This window comes from Echinops telfairi, unplaced genomic scaffold (genome assembly GCF_000313985.2).
Source record: "Echinops telfairi isolate 266 unplaced genomic scaffold, ASM31398v2 ScPeMD7_7458;HRSCAF=8496, whole genome shotgun sequence".
Lineage (NCBI taxonomy): Eukaryota > Metazoa > Chordata > Mammalia > Afrosoricida > Tenrecidae > Echinops > Echinops telfairi.
The window spans coordinates 11,533,774-11,555,799 of NW_022111358.1; the positions used below are offsets into that span (position 1 = coordinate 11,533,774).

General features: G+C 41.4%; 1 protein-coding gene across 9 annotated transcripts in view; it reads left to right on the plus strand.

Moving 5' to 3' along the window:
- The window catches only part of SYNRG (synergin gamma), a 75,829-nt gene that overhangs the window by 41,777 nt on the left and 12,026 nt on the right, over positions 1–22,026 (plus strand). For 8 of the 9 annotated variants that reach the window (XM_045299911.1, XM_045299912.1, XM_004707363.2 and 5 more), the window contains 6 exons: positions 1,182–2,132; positions 14,040–14,633; positions 16,056–16,219; positions 16,897–16,950; positions 17,454–17,550; positions 19,396–19,544. In XM_045299911.1, coding sequence (XP_045155846.1) covers positions 1,182–2,132; positions 14,040–14,633; positions 16,056–16,219; positions 16,897–16,950; positions 17,454–17,550; positions 19,396–19,544 — 2,009 coding nt within the window. Of the gene's footprint in view, positions 1–1,181; positions 2,133–14,039; positions 14,634–15,918; positions 15,987–16,055; positions 16,220–16,896; positions 16,951–17,453; positions 17,551–19,395; positions 19,545–22,026 lie in introns of those variants that run through there. The other variant, XM_045299918.1, reaches the window with a different exon arrangement.

Here is a 22,026-nt window from a genome sequence, read left to right on the forward strand (position 1 = left end):
TGAGAATGATGTACAAATGCGCTTTACACAATTGATGTGTGTATGGATTGCGATAACAGTTGTATGAGCCCCTAATAAAATGTTTAAAAAACAGGGCCCAGGTTTTTATCAGCATGTATGAACTGAACCTTGTTATTTATGAGCAGTCCATGCATCAACTATTCTCTCTAACCAAAAGATAAGCAATTCTGTCACTAACCGCATCCTCAGAGCAGAACACTGTAGACCAAAGTCTTAATCATGTCCTTTGAAATTTGGAAGAACAGAAGTGGTCTTTATTCAAGTCTCTGTGTGTTGCAAAAATAAGGTAAGTACAGTGAGAGGGCTGATTTCAAGAAAAGCCAAGTACTCACAGATCTTTCTGTGCAGTCATTTCTGCTTGGCAGTTGGGAGGGTCTGGGAAAAGCTGCTTTCGACTGCTCTGAACCACATTTTCCTCACACGTGCCTGCAGATTAAAGCCTGCAGACACTTGAGCAAGACCACATTGTTCTCATAGTGCCTGATTGAGCAGAATTGTGTCATCCGAAATTGAACATTGTAGGATTTCTCATAATGCTTCGTGGGTGCCTCTAAAGTTTGGGGTTTTTTCTTCTTTTTTAACAGCTTTATTAGCACTACATCCGCATGTCATACAATTCATTAATTCTATCGTATCAAGAAGAGTTGTACAATTATCACATTCAGTTCTAGGATATTTTCTTCTTCCATGTACTCATTTTTATTCATGTGATCTTTTTCTTTTTTTCTAATTGTGGCAAAATATACACAACAAAACATTATCCAAATCCACAACTTATTTTCTTATTGATGATCAAGGAGCAGGTGTTACCTTTAGAGGCCATAGTCTCCTCAGTACCCATTTCGTGTTCTATGACAGGTTCTTAGCTGCCTAGCCATAGAGAAGAACTATTCTGAGTATGCTTTGGGCCTACTAACAACACTAGGAAATAAAATAGTGCTGTTAGGTGTTCGAAGTGTGATTTTTATTTACTCCCTTTGATGTGGAAGTACATATGTGGTATCGAAAGGGCTGTTTGAGGGCTTATAAATTGCGATTAAATAATGTCAAGCCAATCGAGAAAAATCTATAAAGTATGCTTGTAATATGATGTGCATTATGTGATTTTCAGTTTAATGTGCTTTGTTTGTTTGTTTCATTTGGTTGTGCTTTTCTTTCAGGAGAAAGCTTTGCAGAATTCAGATGCACGGGAACTGATGATGGATTCACCGACTTTAAAACAGCAGAGAGCATATCACCCTTAGAACCTCCAGCAAAAGAAAAGACTTTTCCTACATCCTTTCCTTCGGGAACTGTGCAGACACAGAAACCACAAACACATGTGAAAAATCCTCTGAATTTAGCAGACCTAGATATGTTTTCCTCGGTTAGTTGCAGCAACGAGAAACCAGTATCTGTTTCAGCTGCATTTAGTGCATCAAAGTCTGTCTCCACGCGAGCACAGCCAACAGACTCTGCTGCAACTGCAGCAGCGTTGGCGTTGACTAAAACTTCTAGTTTGGCTGACGAGTTTGGAGAATTCAACCTTTTTGGGGGCTATTCTAGTCCAGCACCTGTTGGGGAGCAGGATGACTTTGCGGATTTTATGGCTTTCAGTAATAGCTCCATTTCAGCTGAGCAAAAGGCAGGTGACAAATTTGATGCCCTGAAAGAGGAAGCTGGTCCTGGTCCTCTCACCAGCAACTCGGGCAGCACAGGAAAGAGTGGACAGAACCCAAGTGTTGCGCCTACCAAGTACGATGTCTTCAAACAGCTGTCTCTGGAAGGCTCTGGACTAGGTGTGGAAGAACTCAAAGAGAGCACTCCTTCAGGAAAAAGTGACGATGACTTTGCTGACTTCCATTCCAACAAATTTTCTTCCATGAACTCAGACAAATCCCTTGGAGAAAAAGCCGTGGCCTTCAGACACACCAAGGAAGACTCTGCTTCTGTGAAGTCCTTGGATCTCCCTTCCATTGGTGGCAGCAGTGTTGGCAAGGAGGACTCTGAAGATGCACTCTCTGTTCAGTTTGACATGAAATTGGCTGATGTGGGAGGCGATCTTAAGCATGTCATGTCTGATAGCTCTTTGGACTTGCCAACAGTTAGTGGCCAGCATCCGCCTGCTGCAGGTGAGGAATTGGTGAGATTGCTCTGGTGATGGTGATGGTGATGGTGATGGTGATTTCAAAGGTGATTCTGTGGGTGCCACTTGACTGAACAGCAAGGCTGTGGCCTTTTCCCTTTGTGAATTTCTAATAATTAACCTCCGCATTGCCAGTCCCCATGGTCATTGCCAAGCAGTGTTAAATGTGGTTCGATGGCAACTTAGAATGGAGAGCGAAAATAGTATTTTTGGAATCTGACAGGCACTCGAAGACCTACTGCTAAACAAACTCACATTGCCAGAATTTTTATAAAGACCTTTTCAGCGTCAGCAATGTTTCTCCATTGCTGTGAGTGAGGCCAATGTTTCCCCTCATTTTTCTTGTTGAGTTTATTTGGCAGCTGCCAATCTAGGAGTCGGTTTGGTTTACAAAACAGGTTCTTGTGCCAAGAAAGTAAAACTTGCTAACCAGTCGTCCTGCAGTTTGCCGGGTTCCTCAAGAGAAGAGGGAAAGAGTTTGTACGTGGGTGTCCTGTATGCCAGAGTGTGGCAAGGAGGAGGGCATGTGTTGGTATTGTCAATAGAATCCAGGTACTGTTTTTAGTGTTAACTCTTATTACTGGAAGTATTAAGTGATAACAAATCTCTAGATGCTAGAATAAGTAGCTACTAACTTTCTGACAAAATATTTGAAAACTGACTACAAACACCTTATAGGGAGCCCTCTTTAAATTCGGTGTGGATTTACATGTAGTCCAACTTCCTGTCCTAAAAACTCGATTCCCAAGTGTCCTAGGTTTTTTGTTTCATTTGCTTTTTGATATGTAATATAGAGAGATAAACCTATTTTGTGGCCTTTAATAATGAGAACTATCTCAGCATTACTGTAGTATTCTAGAAGATGTATTATGCATATGGAGGTTTTTGGGATTGACCCTGCAAGTTGACAGACAAGGCAGAAATTGCAAAGGGTTCAAGCATTTAATGCATGTATTGGACTGGTAAATCGGAAAGCAAGATTGCGCCCATCCTTTGGCTGTTGAGATGTAGGCGGTCTGCTCACACAGGGTGCTGGATCAGGAACCAGGCAGCAGAGCCCAAGTGCATATCAGGTTGCTACAGGCTAAGGTGTGTTCTGAGTGCAGTGGGCTGGAGAAAGAGACCTTGGTGTCCTTGACTGTTGACCTTCATTTTCTGTACTCTGCTCAGATGGTTCTTCTATTTTTGTTGCTGCTGCTCTTTGTTTGTTAGAGTGGTTTTATTGGGTTTTCTTTTTGGTACGAGCTGCTTGAGCCACAACCATCGGTTACAGTGCTCAAGTTTCTAGTAATATTCTGTGCATTTTATTTAGATTTTTCATAACATGTATAACCAGCCATTTTGAACTCTGGAGTTATGAAGTAAAGTCTATTTTTCTGAAAGTGCATCTGTATTCTCTTACAGTGCCAAGTTAGATGTCTGTATGAGAGAACTCGAACCCCGGTTTGGGGTTTGTTTTTATTTGGGTAGGGGGGATCAGTTTATTTATTTATTTTTAACTGTGCTTGTGCTGACTGACCTGTTACAAAGAATCTTCTGTGCTCATGTTCTTGTGTGTGTGTGTTTGGGACACTCGCAGCTTTGACCCTGTAATGTTGCAGCCAAGTCTCTTCGGTTTGAGGATATTCTTAAATGCGGATTGTTTCCTCCCTTGATCTGTAAACCGATGTCGGAAAGGAGCAGTATCCCTTTAGAGCGGTTGTTCAAGGGGTTGATATCTGACCGATACGCTCCATCGTTGCACAGAATTGCTGCACCATCTATTGTAGAAGACGAACGACAGCTCTCTGTCCCTTTGGTTCTACGTAACCCCACGTGCACCACAGTATCTCGTGCTCTCTCCGTTTGAGGGTTAAAGATACTTCTAGTGGAGAAATAAGAGGTAGACTCTGAAGAGAGACTAAGACCTAGTAGAAACCCTAACTTAACTCTGAAGGGGATACTGTCTCTTTTAACTCTTGCTACAATTCTTTGTATGGAAGGTAGATACTACTAATAACATTGCCTGATTTCTTTGCATATTATTATGTTTAACCCTTTGAGCCCTTGCTGCACATCATTTCCACTTGGCTGGCTGCCGCCTCCCCCAACACCCTAAATTTAATCACCCTGGCACGGAAGCACCTCGTTGTGCCATCATTAAGATAATCTAGTTGGGTTGGCAGTAAGAGTTTGCCCCTCATTTGTGCCATTCTCAAAGGGTTAGCAAGACTTCAGTAGTCACCTCCCTACCTACCAACCTGTAAAGTGGCTCTTCTATGACATTGAAAATCTTTGTATTTTATTAATCAGCGCCTGGTTTGTTTATTTATTTTGGCTGCTTTCAGGTGCCTTTTTTTTTTGTTTGTTTAGACTTTTTGTTTTCTGTGTGAATGTGCCTTTCACACTTGCTTTAGTATATCCCTCTGCAAATACTGATCTGCATGCTTACCGATTACTTCTTTTCCAGCTCTTCTGTACCACTCTCTTGTGATCTGTAAGTCCTGTGTTAATAAATACTTCTTTGGCATATTTTGAAAGTGTGGGGATGTGTGTAATTTGTACTTTTCCAGGGTTAGACCAAAGAAATGCCTGGTTCAGACCAAGTTGAAAGCAGGTGTTTTTCCTGAGACTTGGGTGTTTTTGGCTTTTTGTTTCCTTAAACACTTTGTTCCTCAGACAGTATTAGTACACTTTAATCTTCGTTTCTCTTATAATTCCATTGGTGTAAGTTTTTAACATGGCCCTGGAATGTGTAATATAACTTTCAGTGTTTGAAAGGTAAGGTAACCTTACACTATTTTAATGGAAGAGAGAGAGAAAACTGACTGAATTTCTAAGTTGATTTCATTCACAGAGCCTTCCTGTGCTCGGAGTTCAATGGTGACAAGAAGGGATGGGTCAAGAGAAAGACATGAATTGAAGGTTGGGGAAAGAGGAACACAATGATGTGTTAATAACTAGATATCAATAAATTTCATTTAAAATAAATCATCAAATAGTATTGAGATGCCCAAAGGGACCTCGAGACATTCATGGAAAAAGTGCTATCTTTTCATTCCATTTTCCCAAGAGTTCTTTGAAGCCCCTTGTACTTCTGATCACAGTAAATATAAACTGAATTTAAATGGAGAATTTCTGTATGTGTTCACTGTCAATGCCTAGGAAAATCTGCAGGGCTGAGTTTAAAATCAGGCAGTACCCCCGTTCCTGACGGCAGAGCACACCATCTGTCAGACTGTAAAGTGCATTATGAAGCCATCAGCAAGTCTTGTTTTTTTTACTGATATCCAGAAAGCAAGCTCTTACAATGGCCTTAAGGAATAGACAAAGCCAGGTTAAAAACATTTTCCATTTTTGAGAAAACATTTTTTAAAAGGATCAATAAAGTTAGCAACAAACAGGGCAGGGAGTTTTTCATCTTAGAGAAGAAGAATTGGGGCAACATTAGGAACATTACTGTTTTCCAGGTCAGAACCCTTATGCCAATAAGAACTATGAAAAAGGGCTATTTCCATGGTTTAACATTTTTATTGCTATTTTTTTAAAAATCATCTTGTTGGGGTTCCTATATTTTAAGGTTTTGGTTCGTTGTTCTTTTTTTACAATATGAAGATTAAACCAAGTGATTCCTGAGTGATCAGTTAGAGTGTATAAAATAGTGTTTTGAGGGAAAAGAAGTATGTTATGTTAAGGTAACTCTAAGAAAAGTTAGGCTTGCCATTCAGAATGCCGTGTTTCCCAGAGTGTGAGGCTTGGTTTCAAAAATCTTATGTAAATGCATTATGCTGCAAGTATGATGTGTGCTGCTAACAAATATGAAAAAAAAAGTTTTAATGTAGTTTCTATCTAATGATAATGCTACATCCCCTTTAATTAGAATGCTCTGGTGCTATGTGTAAAACCATCCTTTTGATTGCTTTGTCTAAAGAATTTTTCACAAATGGAATTTTCTAATGCTGGCTAGGACCATCAGAGAGTGCCATATTTTAACTCATGACTATGTTTAAAACATACATTCACTAACTGAGCAATAGATATTTCCTCAGTAACATATTTCTTTTCGGGGGAGATTGCTTTAAAAATAATATAAACCTTTTTTGTTTCAATAAAGACTTGAAGGACTCTGCTACAGGTTTAAATCAACAAACAAATGCTATGTTTATGTTACCCCGGTGCCAACTAAGACCTGCTTAGTACTTGATTTCCTACATCAGTGTCTGAGAAATGATACATTTGTTGTTGTTGTTATCAGGTGCCATCGAGTCAGTCCCAACCTAAAGTACATCAGAATACAACACAACCTGCCGCTCTGTGCCACCCTCACAGCTGTCTCTGTCATTTGAGCCCATTGTTCAGCCCTGTGTCCATCTGTCTTGTTGAGGGTCTCCTTGTTCATTGACCAGCCATGCTGTCCCTCTTCGGGGACTGGTCCCTCCTGGTAACATATTCAAAATACGGGAGAGACAGAGTCTCGCCGTTCTCGCTTGTACACAGATGTGTTAGTCCTTCTACAGCAGTCGTTGGATGTGCAATATTTTTTGCCAACACCCTATTTCAAAGGCGTCGATTCTGCTCTTACTGCCGCTGTTCACATGCATGTGTGGCGTTTGGAAAGACCAGGGCTTGGGTCCTTCCCGCAACAGATGTGCTCAGAGCAATATGTTTTTTATTTCCTGACTGCTCCCTCTGCGGGCGTTGATTGTGGTGGAGCCTAGTAAAATCCTTCACAACTGCAATTCTTTCTACGTTTATCATGATATGTCTGTTGGTCCAGTTGTGAGGGTTTTGTTTTCTTTACATTGCATTGTAGTCCAGACTGAAGGCTGTAGTGTTTGATAATCATCAGTAAGTACCCCCCCCTTTTTACTGCCAGGGGGCAAGATTGTGTCATCCGCATATCTCAGGTTGTTAATGGATCTTCCTTCAACCTAAATGCCGAATTCTTCATATAATCCAGCTGTTGCTTTGATGATTTGCTCAGATACTATATTTGTTCAGCTTGAATAAGTATGGGTGGTGAAAGGATACAACTCTGACACACAGCTTTCCTGATTGTAAACCATGCACTATCACTGTTCCGTTCCAACACCCTCTCCTGGTCTCTGAAGGGTTCTACGTGAACACAAACAAATGTTCTGGAATTCACATTCTTTGCATAGCCAATGAAACAGAGACACATCTTTTCTGCTATTCTGTTTTCAGTCAAGATCCATCTGACATCAGCAGTGATAATCCCTCATTCCACGTCCTTTTCTGAATCCTGCCTCCCTATGTATGTACTGCTGTGATCTTTTTAAAATTAACTTCAGCAAACTACTTGCATGTGACCTTCATGATATTAATTCTTCAATAATTTTTGCATTTTGTCAGATCATCTTTTTGGGAATGGGTAAAATATTAATCTCTTCCGGTCAGTTAGCATTTCTGGTGTTGTATCTGTTTTTTGAGAAATCTCAGTTGGTACTTCATCAATCCCTTAAGCATTGTTTTTTTGTCTGTGCCTTCAGTGAAGTTTGGACTTCTTCAGTACCACTCATTCATGATCACATGCTACTTTCTGATATGGTTGGACATTGACCAGTTATTTTTGCTTCTGTGAGACTGTTTCTTCCATCTTCTTTTGATGCTTCCTGCAATCTTCAATGTTTTCCCCATAGAATCCTTCAATGCGGTATCTCAAGGCTTGAATTGTTTTCCTTTCATTCAACTTGAGAAATGCTAAGTGTACCCATCTCTTTTGATTTTTCTAACTCTAGGACTTTGCACATTTTATTTTAATACTTGGCCTTCTGAAGCCACCCTTTGAAATTGCTCAGCTTTTGCTTGGTCATTTCTTCCATTCACTTTAGCTACTTCAAGAGTTCTTTTCTTTCACGTTTTTAATGACTTCGTGCTTTCTTCATGTATTATATCTGATGTCTTTCCACAACTTGTCTGGTCTTTTCGGTCATTAGTGTTCATTGCGTTAAATCTGTTCCTGAGATATTCTCTAAATTCATGTAGGATATACTCAAGGTTCTATTTTGGCTCCTGTGGACTGTAATTATCTCTGGCTTCTACTTGAACGTGGATTTGAGTAATTAATGGTCTGTTCTTCACTCCGCCCTTACCTTGTTCTGACTAGTATTGGGCTTCTCCATTGCCCTTTTCCATTAATGTACTCAATTTGATTCCTATGTATCCTATCTATCCCATATAGTAGGGGCTATAGTGTGTATAGTCACCATTTATGTTGTTGAGAAAAGGTATTTCCAATGAATAGGTTATTGGTCTTGCAAAATTTTATCATGCGATCCTAGCTTTGTTTCTGTCACCAACCTCCTGTTGCCCAACCACCAGTCCTTCATCTCTGTTTATAGCTTTCACATTCCCATCACCAGTAATTAACAGTGCCTCTTGATTACATCTTTTATCAACTTCAGACTGCAGAAGTTGGTAGATAGCTCTGTTTCTTCATCCTTGGCATTAGTAGTTGGTGGGTAAATTTGAATAATAGTCATTTTGACTGGTCTCCCTTGTGGGCCTATGAATATTTTCTTTTCACCAACAGCATTGTACTTCAGGATAGATCTTGAAAATGTTCTTCAGGGCAATGAATGGGATGCTGTTCCTCTTTAGTTTGTCATTCCCAGGATGTTGAAGATATTCTAAATGTCCAGTTCTAAGTGGACAGTGTTCATCCACTTCAGCTGACGAGTGCCTAGAATATATATTTTCAAGCATATCATTCACTTTTGACAAGTTCTAATTTTCCTAGCTTCATCTTTGTTCCAGTTATTAATGAATGGTTGCAGCTGTTGCTTCGCATTTTCAGTCTCTTAGGAAGAGGACTCCCTCGGGTTGAAAGGCATTCACTGTAACTGGGGAAGAGCTGCCTCCTCAGACTACATTTGACTTGAATGGCATGAATGGGGTAAAGCTTGCAGAAACTTCATTTGCTTATGTGGCACCACTCAAAATAAGTATATTTTGATTCCATAATTACTCTACTGCTCATGTTAAAATCCATGCTGGTTTCCAAAAGTAGCAAATGAACACGGAGGGAACTCTGACAAAATCAAAGAAGCTGTCACACACCTCAAAGAACCAAGTTATTTTTGAAGATCTGCTTCCAGATCTCTTGGTTTTTTCATAAGTTGAATTTTTTTGATAAGTTGATTTGGAAAATGTTGGACAGTAATTTTGACAGCATGGCAGAGTCGGATGCATAGGAGGTCTCCTAGGTGCCGCGATCTTGGCCAAAGGACCCAATGGCGATTACCATCTTTTGGGCTCATTTGATGAGATTTCTATTGGTTATCTTGGGTGACACCCATTGCGTGGCCTGATTCATTCCTTGACATTCTAAATGTCCCTGACTTAAAAAATACACACACACACACACACACACACACAATCCACAATGTTTCCATGTTCCTTTTTTTTTATTTAAAGCACACAGAAAACTGAAGGTGCGCCCCAATAGCATGGGTATAATTTAAAACATTGACTAGAATTAAACCATTCATCTATGTGTGTACCAATGTAGAGTGGGAGGTTTTTTTGCAGATGGGAAAACACTAGAAGACACATTTGAGAGCCTGTCAGACTTATACTTTTATCAGTTTCATTCCTGTTTTCTGCAAAAGCACCAGTCAGGGTGTTTAAAACTCAGGATGCGTCAGATCAGATTCTGTAATTAGTAGAGAATACGATACAGCTGTTCCTAGATCGAAGACTAGGACCAGGGGTGGAGAGAAGCAGAAATGTCTAAATATTTCATGGTTTGCTTTGGTAAAGGAAGTTTGGATTGAATCAGTATTGGCAGTTAAAAGCTATGTCTTCCTTTGTGGCTTGCACGTCTTTATTGCTACACAAAACACTTAAGAATTGGCACATATATCACTTTCCTTCTCTCTCTGAACCCTTCCTCCAAAGCTAGTAACTTTTAACCACTTGGGCACATACTTACAGCTTTAGAAACAAACTGTCCATGGAGATGTGCCCTTGCCTCCTTTGTTCCAAGAAACATCTTGTTTTCTCCTACAAAGTCCACTTTAAGGGGATTTGAATAGAAGCTATGGAAGAGACTGAGAGGGTGACTGACGTGTGAGCAGGAGAAAGAAATCCGTGTCTCGTTTGAGATCCGTGATGAAAAGTAGATTGTGTTGTTTGTTGCTTTGGCCTTTATCATAGGGCTTCCCTGGTTGCAAACAAATAGATGTATTGAGGCACACAATTAGGCGTATTATCTGTGTGCAATTGCATTTCAACTTAGCACAGTCCCAGAGTTCTCCAGTTGAATTGGAAATGCAGTAGTGATTCTGTTCGTTTTATTACATCCATTCACCATTTTCTTTTTCCCTTTTCTCTGGCAATTTTTGGAATTCAGCCATCAAATGGAAAACTCATGTATAGTAACTTCAGTGATTACAAAAGAACATGTGACTGTGGGTTATTCCATATTATTTTTCCAGACAGGGCTTCCATCACTTACATTTTAGGTCTTACAGAAGCTTTAATATTTGTAAGAGCATTATACAAAAATATATATTATTTGACTGCTTATAAAACTGTAGAGCTGTTAACCCAGGAAGTGAGGGATTGTCTTGATTTGACCTAGCCCAGTGACTTGATAAACCACATTATTCTCAGAAAGTGGCTTACCACGTGCACCATGTCGGGGAATGCTACTTTGTTTCCATCTTGTGTAGGGCTGCCTTGTCTTATACTCCTTATGTAATCACGGTCACCTTTTAAAACACTAGATTGTGTGTCCAAATTAATCATGTTTAGTAAATTAGTTTTTTCACACAAATTTATCACTAACAAGCAAAAGTAAAACTTAAATATCAGCTTTGAGCCTTGATGTTAGCAAGTCTTAATGTATTTATTTTTCATTATTAAAAACACCCACAGACTTGCTCACTGCCTCACTCTCACTCACTGCCTCACTCTCCCACTCAGTCTCTCACTGTCTCACTCACTGCCTCACTCTCCCACTCACTCTCGCTGTCTCACTCACTGCCTCACTCACTCACTGTCTCACTGTCTCACTCTCACTCACTGCTTCACTTGCTCACTGCCTCACTCACTGTCTCACTCTCACTCACTGGCACTTTCACTCACTCATTGACTCACACTCACTGCCTCACTCACTCACTGTCTCACTGTCTTACTCACTGCCTCACTCTCACTCACTTGCTCACTGCCTCACTGTCTCAGTCACTCACTGTCTCACTCACTATCTCACTCTGTCACTCACTCACACTCTCACTGACTGACTCACTCACTCTCTCTCTCACTCACTGCCTCACTCACTCATGGCCTCACTCATTCAATGTCTCACTCACTGCCTCTCACTTACTGGCACATTCACTCACTCTCTCACTCACTCACTGCCTCACTCTCACTCACTTGCTCACTGCCTCACTGCCTCACTCACTCACTCAATGTCTCACTCAATGTCTCACTCACTGTCTCACTCTCTCACTGTTTCACTCACTCACTGCCACATTCACTCGCTCTTACTCACTCATTGACTCCCACACTCACTGCCTTACTCACTGTCTCAGTCCCTCACTCTCACTCACTCTCTCACTGTCTCACACTCTCACTGCCTCACTCTCCCACTGTCTCACTCACTGACTGACTCACTGTCTCACTCTCACTCACTTAAAAAAAATAAATAAATAAAAATTAAATTAAATTTAAAAAAACACCCACAATTTTATTGCTCCTGACTCTTTCATTTAGTCAATTTATGAGTAATTCCAAAAGGCAAAAGGTTATACATAACCATTTGAAGTAAAAACAAGAATTAGTCAAGACCTGTATGTTATAAAAATGTTTGAAAGCTCTTCAATTAAGACAATTCCTGATTTACTTACAATGCTTTATACCTGAGTATCTTAGGCATTTCTGTTTTACTTATTTTTAATCCTGTTGTATGATTACACAAAAGGGTCTTTTGGTACCATAGCAACTCAGTTGCAGTGTTTGAACTTTTTATTAAATGCATTTTTTGTGTCTAGGATAATTGCTACCCTCATAATAGATGAGATTCTGGGAGTAGTTCCTAATATAGCTTTTCCCCAAGCAGCTTCCTAACAGGGGCTAATAATAAAAATACCTGTTATGAAACATTCTTCTGCATGTTCCTCGTGAAGACTAGAGGCGCATGTATAACTGCATCTGCCTGCCGCTCTGAGTCTGGCCGCCTTCTGACGCCTTTAAAGAGTGGGGAAAGGAAGCCACCGCAGCCAGAGGCTTGTTACATCCCTCTGTGCCGCATAAATCTGTCACCTGAATCCTTTTCCCCACGTCCTTTTTAATTTACCAATTTGAAGCATATCAGATGCACTGCAGAATTCTAATCACCTGTGGTAGATGTTGCTTTTCAGTGGTTGACTTTTCTGTCCATCTCAGGCTTTCGAGGGCTTAAAGAGAGGTATATGAGAGGTCTTTCACAAAGTTCCCTGGGAAAACTCCATTCTCTTTTCATTCCATTTTCCCACAAACTTTCCTGAAGCCCCTCTTGTGTTAGAAGAGATATGGAAATGGAGAGTCCCTTAACTGTCATCAACTCTGCAGAGTGGCTCTGAAAAGAAAAGTAGCAATGACCCAGTGCCAGCCGCCCTTATGGACTTCATTATGAAGAGCCTCCCCCTTGCAAACCGGAGGTGTGGTGGCCGAAGGAGGTCTCGTGATGGGTCTTCTTGCCTTGTGTACAGTGACTCAAAGGAAGCAGAATGTGGGTAAAAATCTCAACCTTGCTGCCTGTGAGCCTGACGGAGTGGACAGCACTGCTGACGGGGCTTCTCTCCACACCAGCCTGACTCCGCCATGGCGGCTTTGCCTCTTGAAACTGGACAAGAAACATCATCTTCCTTAGGAAGGCCCCTAAACCGATGGGGTTTACTTTTCCTTGTGGCTGTGGAATCATTTCAGTTTAGACCCTAAGAAGCAACTAAAAGGCTAATTGAGGCCAGTGGCCACTCTGCTGAACAAAAGTTGCATATGGCTCCGCAGGCCTGAGCCGGCCCCTTCCCCCACAGTGTCACAGCGAGTCCTCCAAGCACACCCTTCTGAGGACACGCGCTGCTCCTGGGACAGATGGGCAAAGCGAAGTATAGACGTGCCCATCACTTGCCTGTAGTGGTGATACTGGGAGTTGAACTCGGTTTTAAATAAGAAAAATATATACACTCAGTTCTGTGCTGCCTCTCAAAATGACTAAACTGTATACTAAGAATGTTTTGCAAAATTAGCCCTTTACCATCGGGTTGTGGGGTTGGTTGTTAGGTTTTGGTTTTTTCACGTGAGACTCACAGTTGAATGAGAAAACCAGACCCCTGGTTTTATTTTGAGAGGACTAATGTAGATTAGATTGATTTTTCTGTTCTCACACTCCAACACAGCAATAAGGTGTCAAAATTGACCAAAATAACAATTAGGTAAGTAATTGCTTAATTAAAAACTGGAAATTAGGAAACATTTTCACTTTAGCTTTAAGGTACCATGTTTTTAAAATTAATTTGCCATGCATATATCTTTTGTATGAATATATTTTAAAAGAACAGTTTCTAATAGGATGAAAGGAGCCATGTTTTAGGCAGGGAATATGTAAACCTTTTAAAATACAAATAAATAGACAAGGTATGAAGTGACTAACCTTACATCAAACAGCAGATGCATTGGTAAATACATGGCCTATCTTTTAAAATAATTTTTTAATTTCCAAAGACAATTATGTGTAAATGCCAAATCAGTGTGGGTTTTCTAAGATCAAATTTTACAACCCAAACGCCAGCTCTGAATATAGTTAATTCTAGTGTAGCATAAAGTGGAGACAGTTTGCTTCCCCAGAGTTTAGGGCCTGTTGCTGAGTCGTGAGCTTGTCTCTAATTGTGGGGTCTTATTTCCCTTTCAGATATAGAGGACTTAAAATATGCTGCTTTTGGGACCTACAGTAGCAATTTTGCAGTGAGCGCGCTTTCAAGCTTTGACTGGTCAGACAGGGATGATGCGTCCCAGGGCAGAAAGCTCTCTCCATTTGTCCTCTCAGCAGGAAGCGGGTCCTCCCCAGCTGCCTCGGTGCTTCCAAAGAAAGAGACTTCGTTTGGCAGTTCTGAAAGCATCACCATGACATCGCTCTCCAAAGTAACCACCTTTCCCAGTGAGGACGCCCTTCCAGAGGCGACCTTCCCAGCGTTCGCCAATTTCAAAGATGGAATTCCTCAGGCCAGCGAGCAAAAGGACTATGACAGCAGGCACTATAAAGAATTCACAAGCCAAGACCCCCCTTCAGCCGACCGGAGCCAAGAGGGCACATGTTCCAGCCCAGCTTCAAGTGGTGCATCCCATGAAACCCCACAGGAATGCCCCGATGACTTTGGAGAGTTTCAGAGTGAAAAGCCCAAGATCAGCAAGTTTGACTTTTTACTGGCCAATTCACAGAGTAAAATGAAATCCAGCGAAGAAATGATCAAAAGTGAGCTGGCCACGTTTGACCTGTCTGTTCAAGGTGGGTAACTTCAACGTGGACTGTGCTGCCGGCATTCTGCCCACTGAGGGGTTGAGTGTTCTTTCTCAAGAATAAAAGTTGGGTCCCTGGTTTAGCAGGAAGTAGATTTCCCAGCCTTTGAGAGCAGATTCTATTAGTGGTAACGATAAAAAGATTTCCATAATTGAATTGAAGTCAAATCACTGTTGCACAGTAAACCTCTTTTGTGGGCTAAAAACAAGCACAGAGCACATTCTGTTTTTCATTAGTTTATTGATCGGCGGTATGCTGTGTTCAAGGCGCCAGAGCAGTGGATTGGTTCCACTTGTGGGCACTTGAGCTCTGGTCTTGCTCTGGGTTATAAACTGTGTCTTATGGACAACAGAAAAGTGGGTGAAGGGAGACGTCGGACAGGGCAAGATAAGACAAAATACCCATTTATAAACTATCAAGGGCTCATGAGGGAGGGGGGAGCGGGGAGGGAGGGGAAAAAATGAGGACCTAATGTCGGGGGTTTAAGTGGAGAGAAAAAGATTTGAGAATGATGTACAAATGCGCTTTACACAATTGATGTGTGTATGGATTGGGATAACAGTTGTATGAGCCCCTAATAAAATGTTAAAAAATAAAAAACAAACAAAAAAACTGTGTCTTAGAACCCGGAGATTCCCATGTAGATCTAGATTCAGCCAACAGACCAGTTTTGATTGCCCCCGTGGTAATATTAAAAAATCACGAGAGATTTCATTATCTAGATTTCTAGCATTTTGTGAAAAGCTACCATATTTGTCAGTAGTGGGCCTGCAAGCATACCTCCCAACCCTTGGAACTGAGTAGCAATGTCCCCTTTTGATGGGGCAAGCTCCCCTAATTTGCCACAGTCCCCCCACTCCGTCTTCAGCCGACCCACTTTGGTCATTTACTTTACTTGCCTGGTCTCTATAGGTGTCTGGGTTTGCCTCTTCTTTAATCCCATCCCAACAGAAGGGATCGTTGATAGCAATGAGATTGAAATACTGAGCAGCTCAGTAAAAATTCCTAACTAAGCAAACTTTAACTGAGTGACCCTTCAGAACTGAGTAGGAAGCGCCCCATAAGGTTTCCAAAGGCACAGATCCTTTAAACAGCAAATTTCCTCATGTTTCTCCTGCACAAGAGAAGGCGCGTTCGAACCAGAGCCCTTTCAGTTAGCATTACAATGTTTAACGCACTGTCGTACAGATTCACAACGAATGATGGAAAAGTGACACAAGTTTTACGAATTGGTATTGGCTAAATCACTTTTATCTAATGATTCTGCACTTAGACTCATGGGAGACACCTGATAGATCAGAGCGGCGTCCTGGAGAAAATTAAAGGCAGGAAAGGCTTCACCATGTAGCTTCCTAGGCAGAACTAAGCTGAGTCAAGCAAACCTTTGGCTGTGCCATCATGCACTTTCAGGATCTCACAGGAGGAGTTTGAGCCTGGGAGATAAAGAAATGAGCCGTTCCTCTCCTGCCCCAGCTTTGGAGCAGCCTTTCCGAGACCGCTCAAGCACCCTGAGTGAGAAGCCTGCTCTGCCTGTCATCCGGGACAAGTACAAAGATCTGACAGGAGAAGTGGAGGTGAGCACCCGGGGCTTCCCCAGCAGCCAAGGCAAACACATTGAGGGCCCCAAGGAAAAGGACCCTGGGCTTTCACATGGAAAAATGCGGGGCAGAAAGTCACAAGATGCCAGGCATCGTGTCATTCAAGTTAGTCTTGCATGAAAACACCAGCTGCAGCCGCCCCTGAAAATAGTTAGTGACCCTAAAACACAAACTTCCCTGGGGAATTCCTTTTGAGAGCTCACATTTTATCATCTTCGTGGTGAAACTTCAAAGTTGGGAAGCCGGGAAGATTATTCTGGAGTTTCTAATTTGCAGCCGACACCCTTAGCCCTCCTCCTTCCCGTTCTTTATCGCACAGCATCCTAACTGATGCAGAAAGCCAATGGTTTGACATGAACTTTTGAACTAGACACCTTTAGGGCGAGTACCTGTAAAGGAAGGTTTTAGGTGTTACTGGTAGAAAGGGGAAAATGTTTACAGAGGGAAACTGTTATAAACTGCAGGTTATGTGCTCCGAAGTTACATATATTGGTGATTTATAATAATCATTAGTGAGTTCAAAAAGATAAACTCGGCTTGAGCTAAAATTATTTAAATAACAGTGTCTTCCAGAGGTCTTCTAATTGATAGGAGTCATAAATAAAGGCTTCCAGGCATGCCCATTTAACCCAGTTTTCCCCTACTGTTCACAGGAGAATGAGAGATACGCGTATGAATGGCAGCGCTGCCTGGGGAGTGCTCTGGATGTAAGTATGTCTCTTGGTGGTGTGGTGGGCCTGTCTGTAGCAGAAGTGTCTTGGGCCATTTTGTTTTCTCCTTGGTTCATTGAATAGACAGAAGAAAACTTGGGAGCATAACCTTGCGGGCCTTGCACAGCCTCAGTGAAAAAATCAGACCTCCCTCATCTTACAACGCATCTTTCACAGATGTAGCAGCAGACTCTGTCTGGCTCAGTTGTTCCCTCATCTGTCACTGTGTTTAAGAAATAACTAAGTGGCATCGTTAACTCTGCCTGTATTAAAATAATGTAAGTTGGGGGATCTCTGTCTTCTGTCTTCCGAAGATAGGAGGAGAAGATTGTAAGATTGTTTCTCTCAGATTGAAAGTAACTTCTCAGCTTTGTTTCAGCATAGTCATACACATATCTGTTCCTCATACTTTTACAGCGCCTCTTGGCTTTTTGCTAAGTTCTCTGCTTGCAGTGAGTTCTCTCAGTTAAATAAGGTGATGTGGTTTTTATTTCTTGTAGGCTATAAAGAAGGCAAATGATACCTTGAATGGAATTAGTAGCAGTACTGTTTGCACAGAAGTCATCCAGTCAGCTCGGGGCATGGAATATTTATTAGGTATGTTCCTTTATATTTTTCTTATTTAAAATCACAACACTTTGCATTGTTTTCAGTGTCTCCTTATTTTGATCTAGATCCCATAAACCCCAGAGGGCTTCACTTAGTAGTGACTGCATTTGGAGATAAGACCCTTCAGTCACAGGCAATAACAACTATTTGACATAGGTCTCTACAGTCGAGTTTCCAGAGTCCCTGTTGTGCACATCATAGGAACAGTGTAAAATTACATCTGTGGTGCTGGTTTGAAGCAGAGTCTGAACTAGGTGAGGCCCGAACTTCATTTTGTCTCCAACCACTGCCTGACTGTGCTCTGTGTGGATTCTTTGTGTCACATCACAAGCAGATTCCTTAGCTTCCACTGGTGAACATCCCTGGTTGATTTAAAACTTCTCTGTCCAGACCAGCATCCAACCTTCCTTAAACTTGGGGCTTGGCTGTGGACCCTAATCTGTTTCAGCTGTTTTTTTCAAATATCATCTTCTAAGTGAGACTTTCCCTGGCCTCCTTTTTCAAACCTACTTCTGCCACCTCACTCACCAGTACTTCCTGCCCCCTCCCCCTGCTTAATGTTCTCCTTGCCTTTACCCTTAATGTTTGACAGCTTGTTCTGGTTTACCGGCTCTTATGCTCCCTCCATTAGGATGAAGCTACAAGGAAGCCAGGGTTTCTGTTGGGTTCACTGCTCTGCCCCTGACACCTTGACTAGGGCCTGACCTGTAGTGTCACTGAGACACAGCACCCCAGTGGTTGAATCGTGAACAAGCTCTCTAAAAGAATCCCCCACTTGCCTAAAAGTGGACAATGGCCTTGCCCTTCTCCTAGGCCAGGAAGAGGGAAAAGTCATAGTGCTATATACACAGGCTAATGATACACCACTCTGAAGACTCCCTTGTATTTCCTCTAGTCTTCAAAGGCTAGGGCTGGGGGTGAGGATGGAGGTGGTGGTGGAGATGTGACAATGGCTTCTTTAGGATGGGACGGGCCTTGGTGTCTATTACTAATCAGCCACAACTCAGAGATCACCGGGTAAGAGCTAGGCTGCATCTGTGCCCTGTGTGAAGATACACGTAGCCACAGAACTAATAAATCGTTGGAAATTCAGGAGGTTGAGATATTTCTTCATTACTTTGCGATGCTATTGACATTTAGATTCTCTTAAACTTTCAATATAAATGTTTTCAACCAGTATAATGGGATTTCCCAAATTCAAACAAATGGGCTCATTAAGAAGTGGGTGGAGGGGAACTAATACTTGCATAATACTTACTATTCTTTGGTTACTGTTCTAAGCTATTTACAGATATAAGCTCATTTAATTCTCTCAATAACCCTTTGAGGAAGTTCAGCTATTGACCCAGTTTTGCAGATGAGGACACTGAGGTAGAGGGGGACGAAGTCACTTGCCCAAAGGTACAAGGTTAGCAAATGACAGAGCGGGATTTGAATTTAAATTCCACGTGTATGGAGCCCTAGTGACACAGTGATTAAGACACTCAGCTGCCCACCAGCACCAGCAGTGCCAAGGGAGAAAGATGTGACAGCTTCCATAAAGATTTATGGCCGTGGAGACTCTATGGGGGCAGTTCTACTCTGCCCGACAGAGTGCTATGGGTCGGAAAACAGAGTGCTATGGGTCGGAAATTGATTCCACAGCCGTGGGTTTGTTTCATGTAGTGCCACAATCTGCAGTAAGAGCTACACGGGGGTGGGTATAAGGCCCCAAGGAATAGTAAGATCGCCTCTGTCCAGGTATACTTAATTCCAGCAAAGGTAATCAGCAAGTAATAATGCTTCACTCTTGTCTTCTCTCGTTCTCCACACTTACTACACTCACTCTGTCAGGTGTCGTCGAGGTGTACAGGGTAACCAAACGTGTGGAGCTGGGGATCAAGGCCACCGCAGTGTGCAGTGAGAAACTCCAGCAGCTGCTGAAGGACATTGATAAAGTGTGGAATAACCTAATCAGCTTCATGTCACTTGCCACTCTCACGGTAAGCCCACCAGGCAATTCAGGTGCTGTTTTCCCCCCCAGAAACGTAAAGTTGTAAAAGGGAACAGTATTCCCGTGACGGCATGGACTGGAGTGGGAAAGTGCCCCTGGCTCGTGCTAAAGGAGCAGGATATGTGCCATTTGTGGAATCCTGCAGATTGGGTTTGGGGGAGCTCCAAGGAAACTAAAAGTATAGGAAAGCATTCACTTTTTCTGCATCCTTCTTAATTCACATACATGTATACATGCTTTATGAAGCATGTCTTTGCATTCTTTTGTTTTTAGTCATTTATGTCTGCTGTGTCTCCTTTTAAAAGCTGTGTGATGAGTCATGTTTTCATGCAATATGCCTCACCACTCTCTTTTATTAAGCTTTTGGATTGTTTTCATTATTTTCTGTTGATGAATAATAGTCCTGTGAATATCTTTAAACAATTGACTGTTTCTTCTTTTGTGGATATGTTCCTCAAAATGGACTTAGTACAAGGTCAGACTTAGTACAAGGTCAACACATGCATAATGGATATCTTGCTCGCGTTCTGCTCTGTAGATGGTTTTGCAGCTAGTTGAGACTAGTTGACGGTGATACCAGCAGCATGTATGATGTTGTTGGTGTCGTATAGATAAGCTGTGTTCTAGCTTTCCCTGTAGACTTCTGAGCTTGACAAGTATATGTTTCCCTGAAGTTGTTGGTGATTTACATGTGTCTTTTTCTGAAAAGGCTTTGCAGTATTCAAAATAATAATTTACTCTTTCTTTTGCATATAAATTGTTCATCTCTGGATCATTTGTTAAATGGAATATAGTTATTGACCTTATCTATTTGATTTTTTAATTTATATGGGATAATAGTTTTATTTTTAATATTTATTAGGTAGTAACCTTTTATTCATTACTTTTTCTATTACTGTTCCTTTGTACATTTCATTGGGCAAAGCTGTTTTATTTTTATATATTCATACCTATCCCATTTGTCTCTTATGAGATCCTTTCTTTCCACATTAATAAGAATTTAATCTTGCTTCTACAGCTGGAATAAATATGCCATTCCATTTTCCTCTCGTTTTTTTTCTTCTTTTACATTTAACTATGTGCCCATCTGAGCGAGATAGCAACCATTTGGTAGGCCTCTCTCCTTACTGCACTGTACTGATAGCCAGGTGGGCCCAGCCATCCCAACAGCACATCTTAAATAGCGAATCCTCTCACTGTTCAGAGGGTGCTTCTCGTCTGTAGTTTTAAGTTCTTAGCTTAAATTACTTCCTATTTTGTCCCCTTACATTCATTTTTCCAATATATAGTGTACAACCATACAGTAATTTTTAAAAAGCAGTATGGTTCTGGCCAATCCAATGAGAAATGAAGTATAGATATTTTGAGAGACAAAATGATGCTTATTTGATGTGATATGAAATGTATTGGCAAAAATTCATAACATTTCCACTTAGCAACAGTTAGAAAGTATAATAAACTAAAACTTTATTTTTACCATGTATTAAACTACTGACCTCTGAGCTAGGATTACTAGTTCCATTCTTCATCGCCTATCAGGCTGTTCTGCACACCAAGGCCAGACTGTTCTTCCTCAAATACAAATTTTATCATATCACTTAAATCCTATTTAAAATCCTGCAGTGGGCGCTCCATAGTCTTCAGGGTCAAGTTCAAACTTCTTAGCTCAACATCCCAATATTTTCCGCCCTCGGCCTGCACTTGCCTCTCAGTTAGGCTGCTTTTGTCTCAGAGGCTGTACTTCATTTTCCCTGGAAGTCATCCTGAGCCCCCTTCAGTTGCTCCTGTGTGTGTCTGTCCAAAACGGATTTTCTGCCATAGCACCTCCCACACTTGTTGGTCATGGTGGGTTGCCTTGTTTTTTACCCACTGGCTTGTCAACTCCTTGAGAGCAAGACTGTGTCCTTATTCCTGTTCTGATACAGGATTCCTGTATCAGATAGGAACTGGAAACACAGGGAATCCAGGGCGGATGATCCCTTCAGGACCAGTGGTGTGAGTGGCGGATACAGGATACAGGATTCCTGTATCAGAACAGGAATAAGGACTTTTTATTGCTGGAACTTTTTATTTGCTGAGGTTTTTTGCTCTGTTTTTGTTTGTGTATATGTGTGTGTGTGTTGTTGTTTCATCTTTTATTTTGAGAGATGATAGAAAAGCACTACGGGTACACATCAAAATTATAGTTGATATTAAGACAAACTCATCAGAAAGCTCTGTCAACTAACCTGGAAGCTCAAGTTCTATGACTGACATGCTATTCTTTTTGTTTAATACTCTTTGAACCACACGGTTTGTTTGTTTGATGCGGTTTTTTTAAAAAGCTAGATACCTTACATTTGTTGTACTTCTTTTTCTTTTTTTTAAATCGTTTTATTAGGGGCTCATACGACTGACTCATCACAATCCATGCATACATCAATTGTGTAAAGCACATTTGTACATTCATTGCCCTCATCATTCTCAAAACA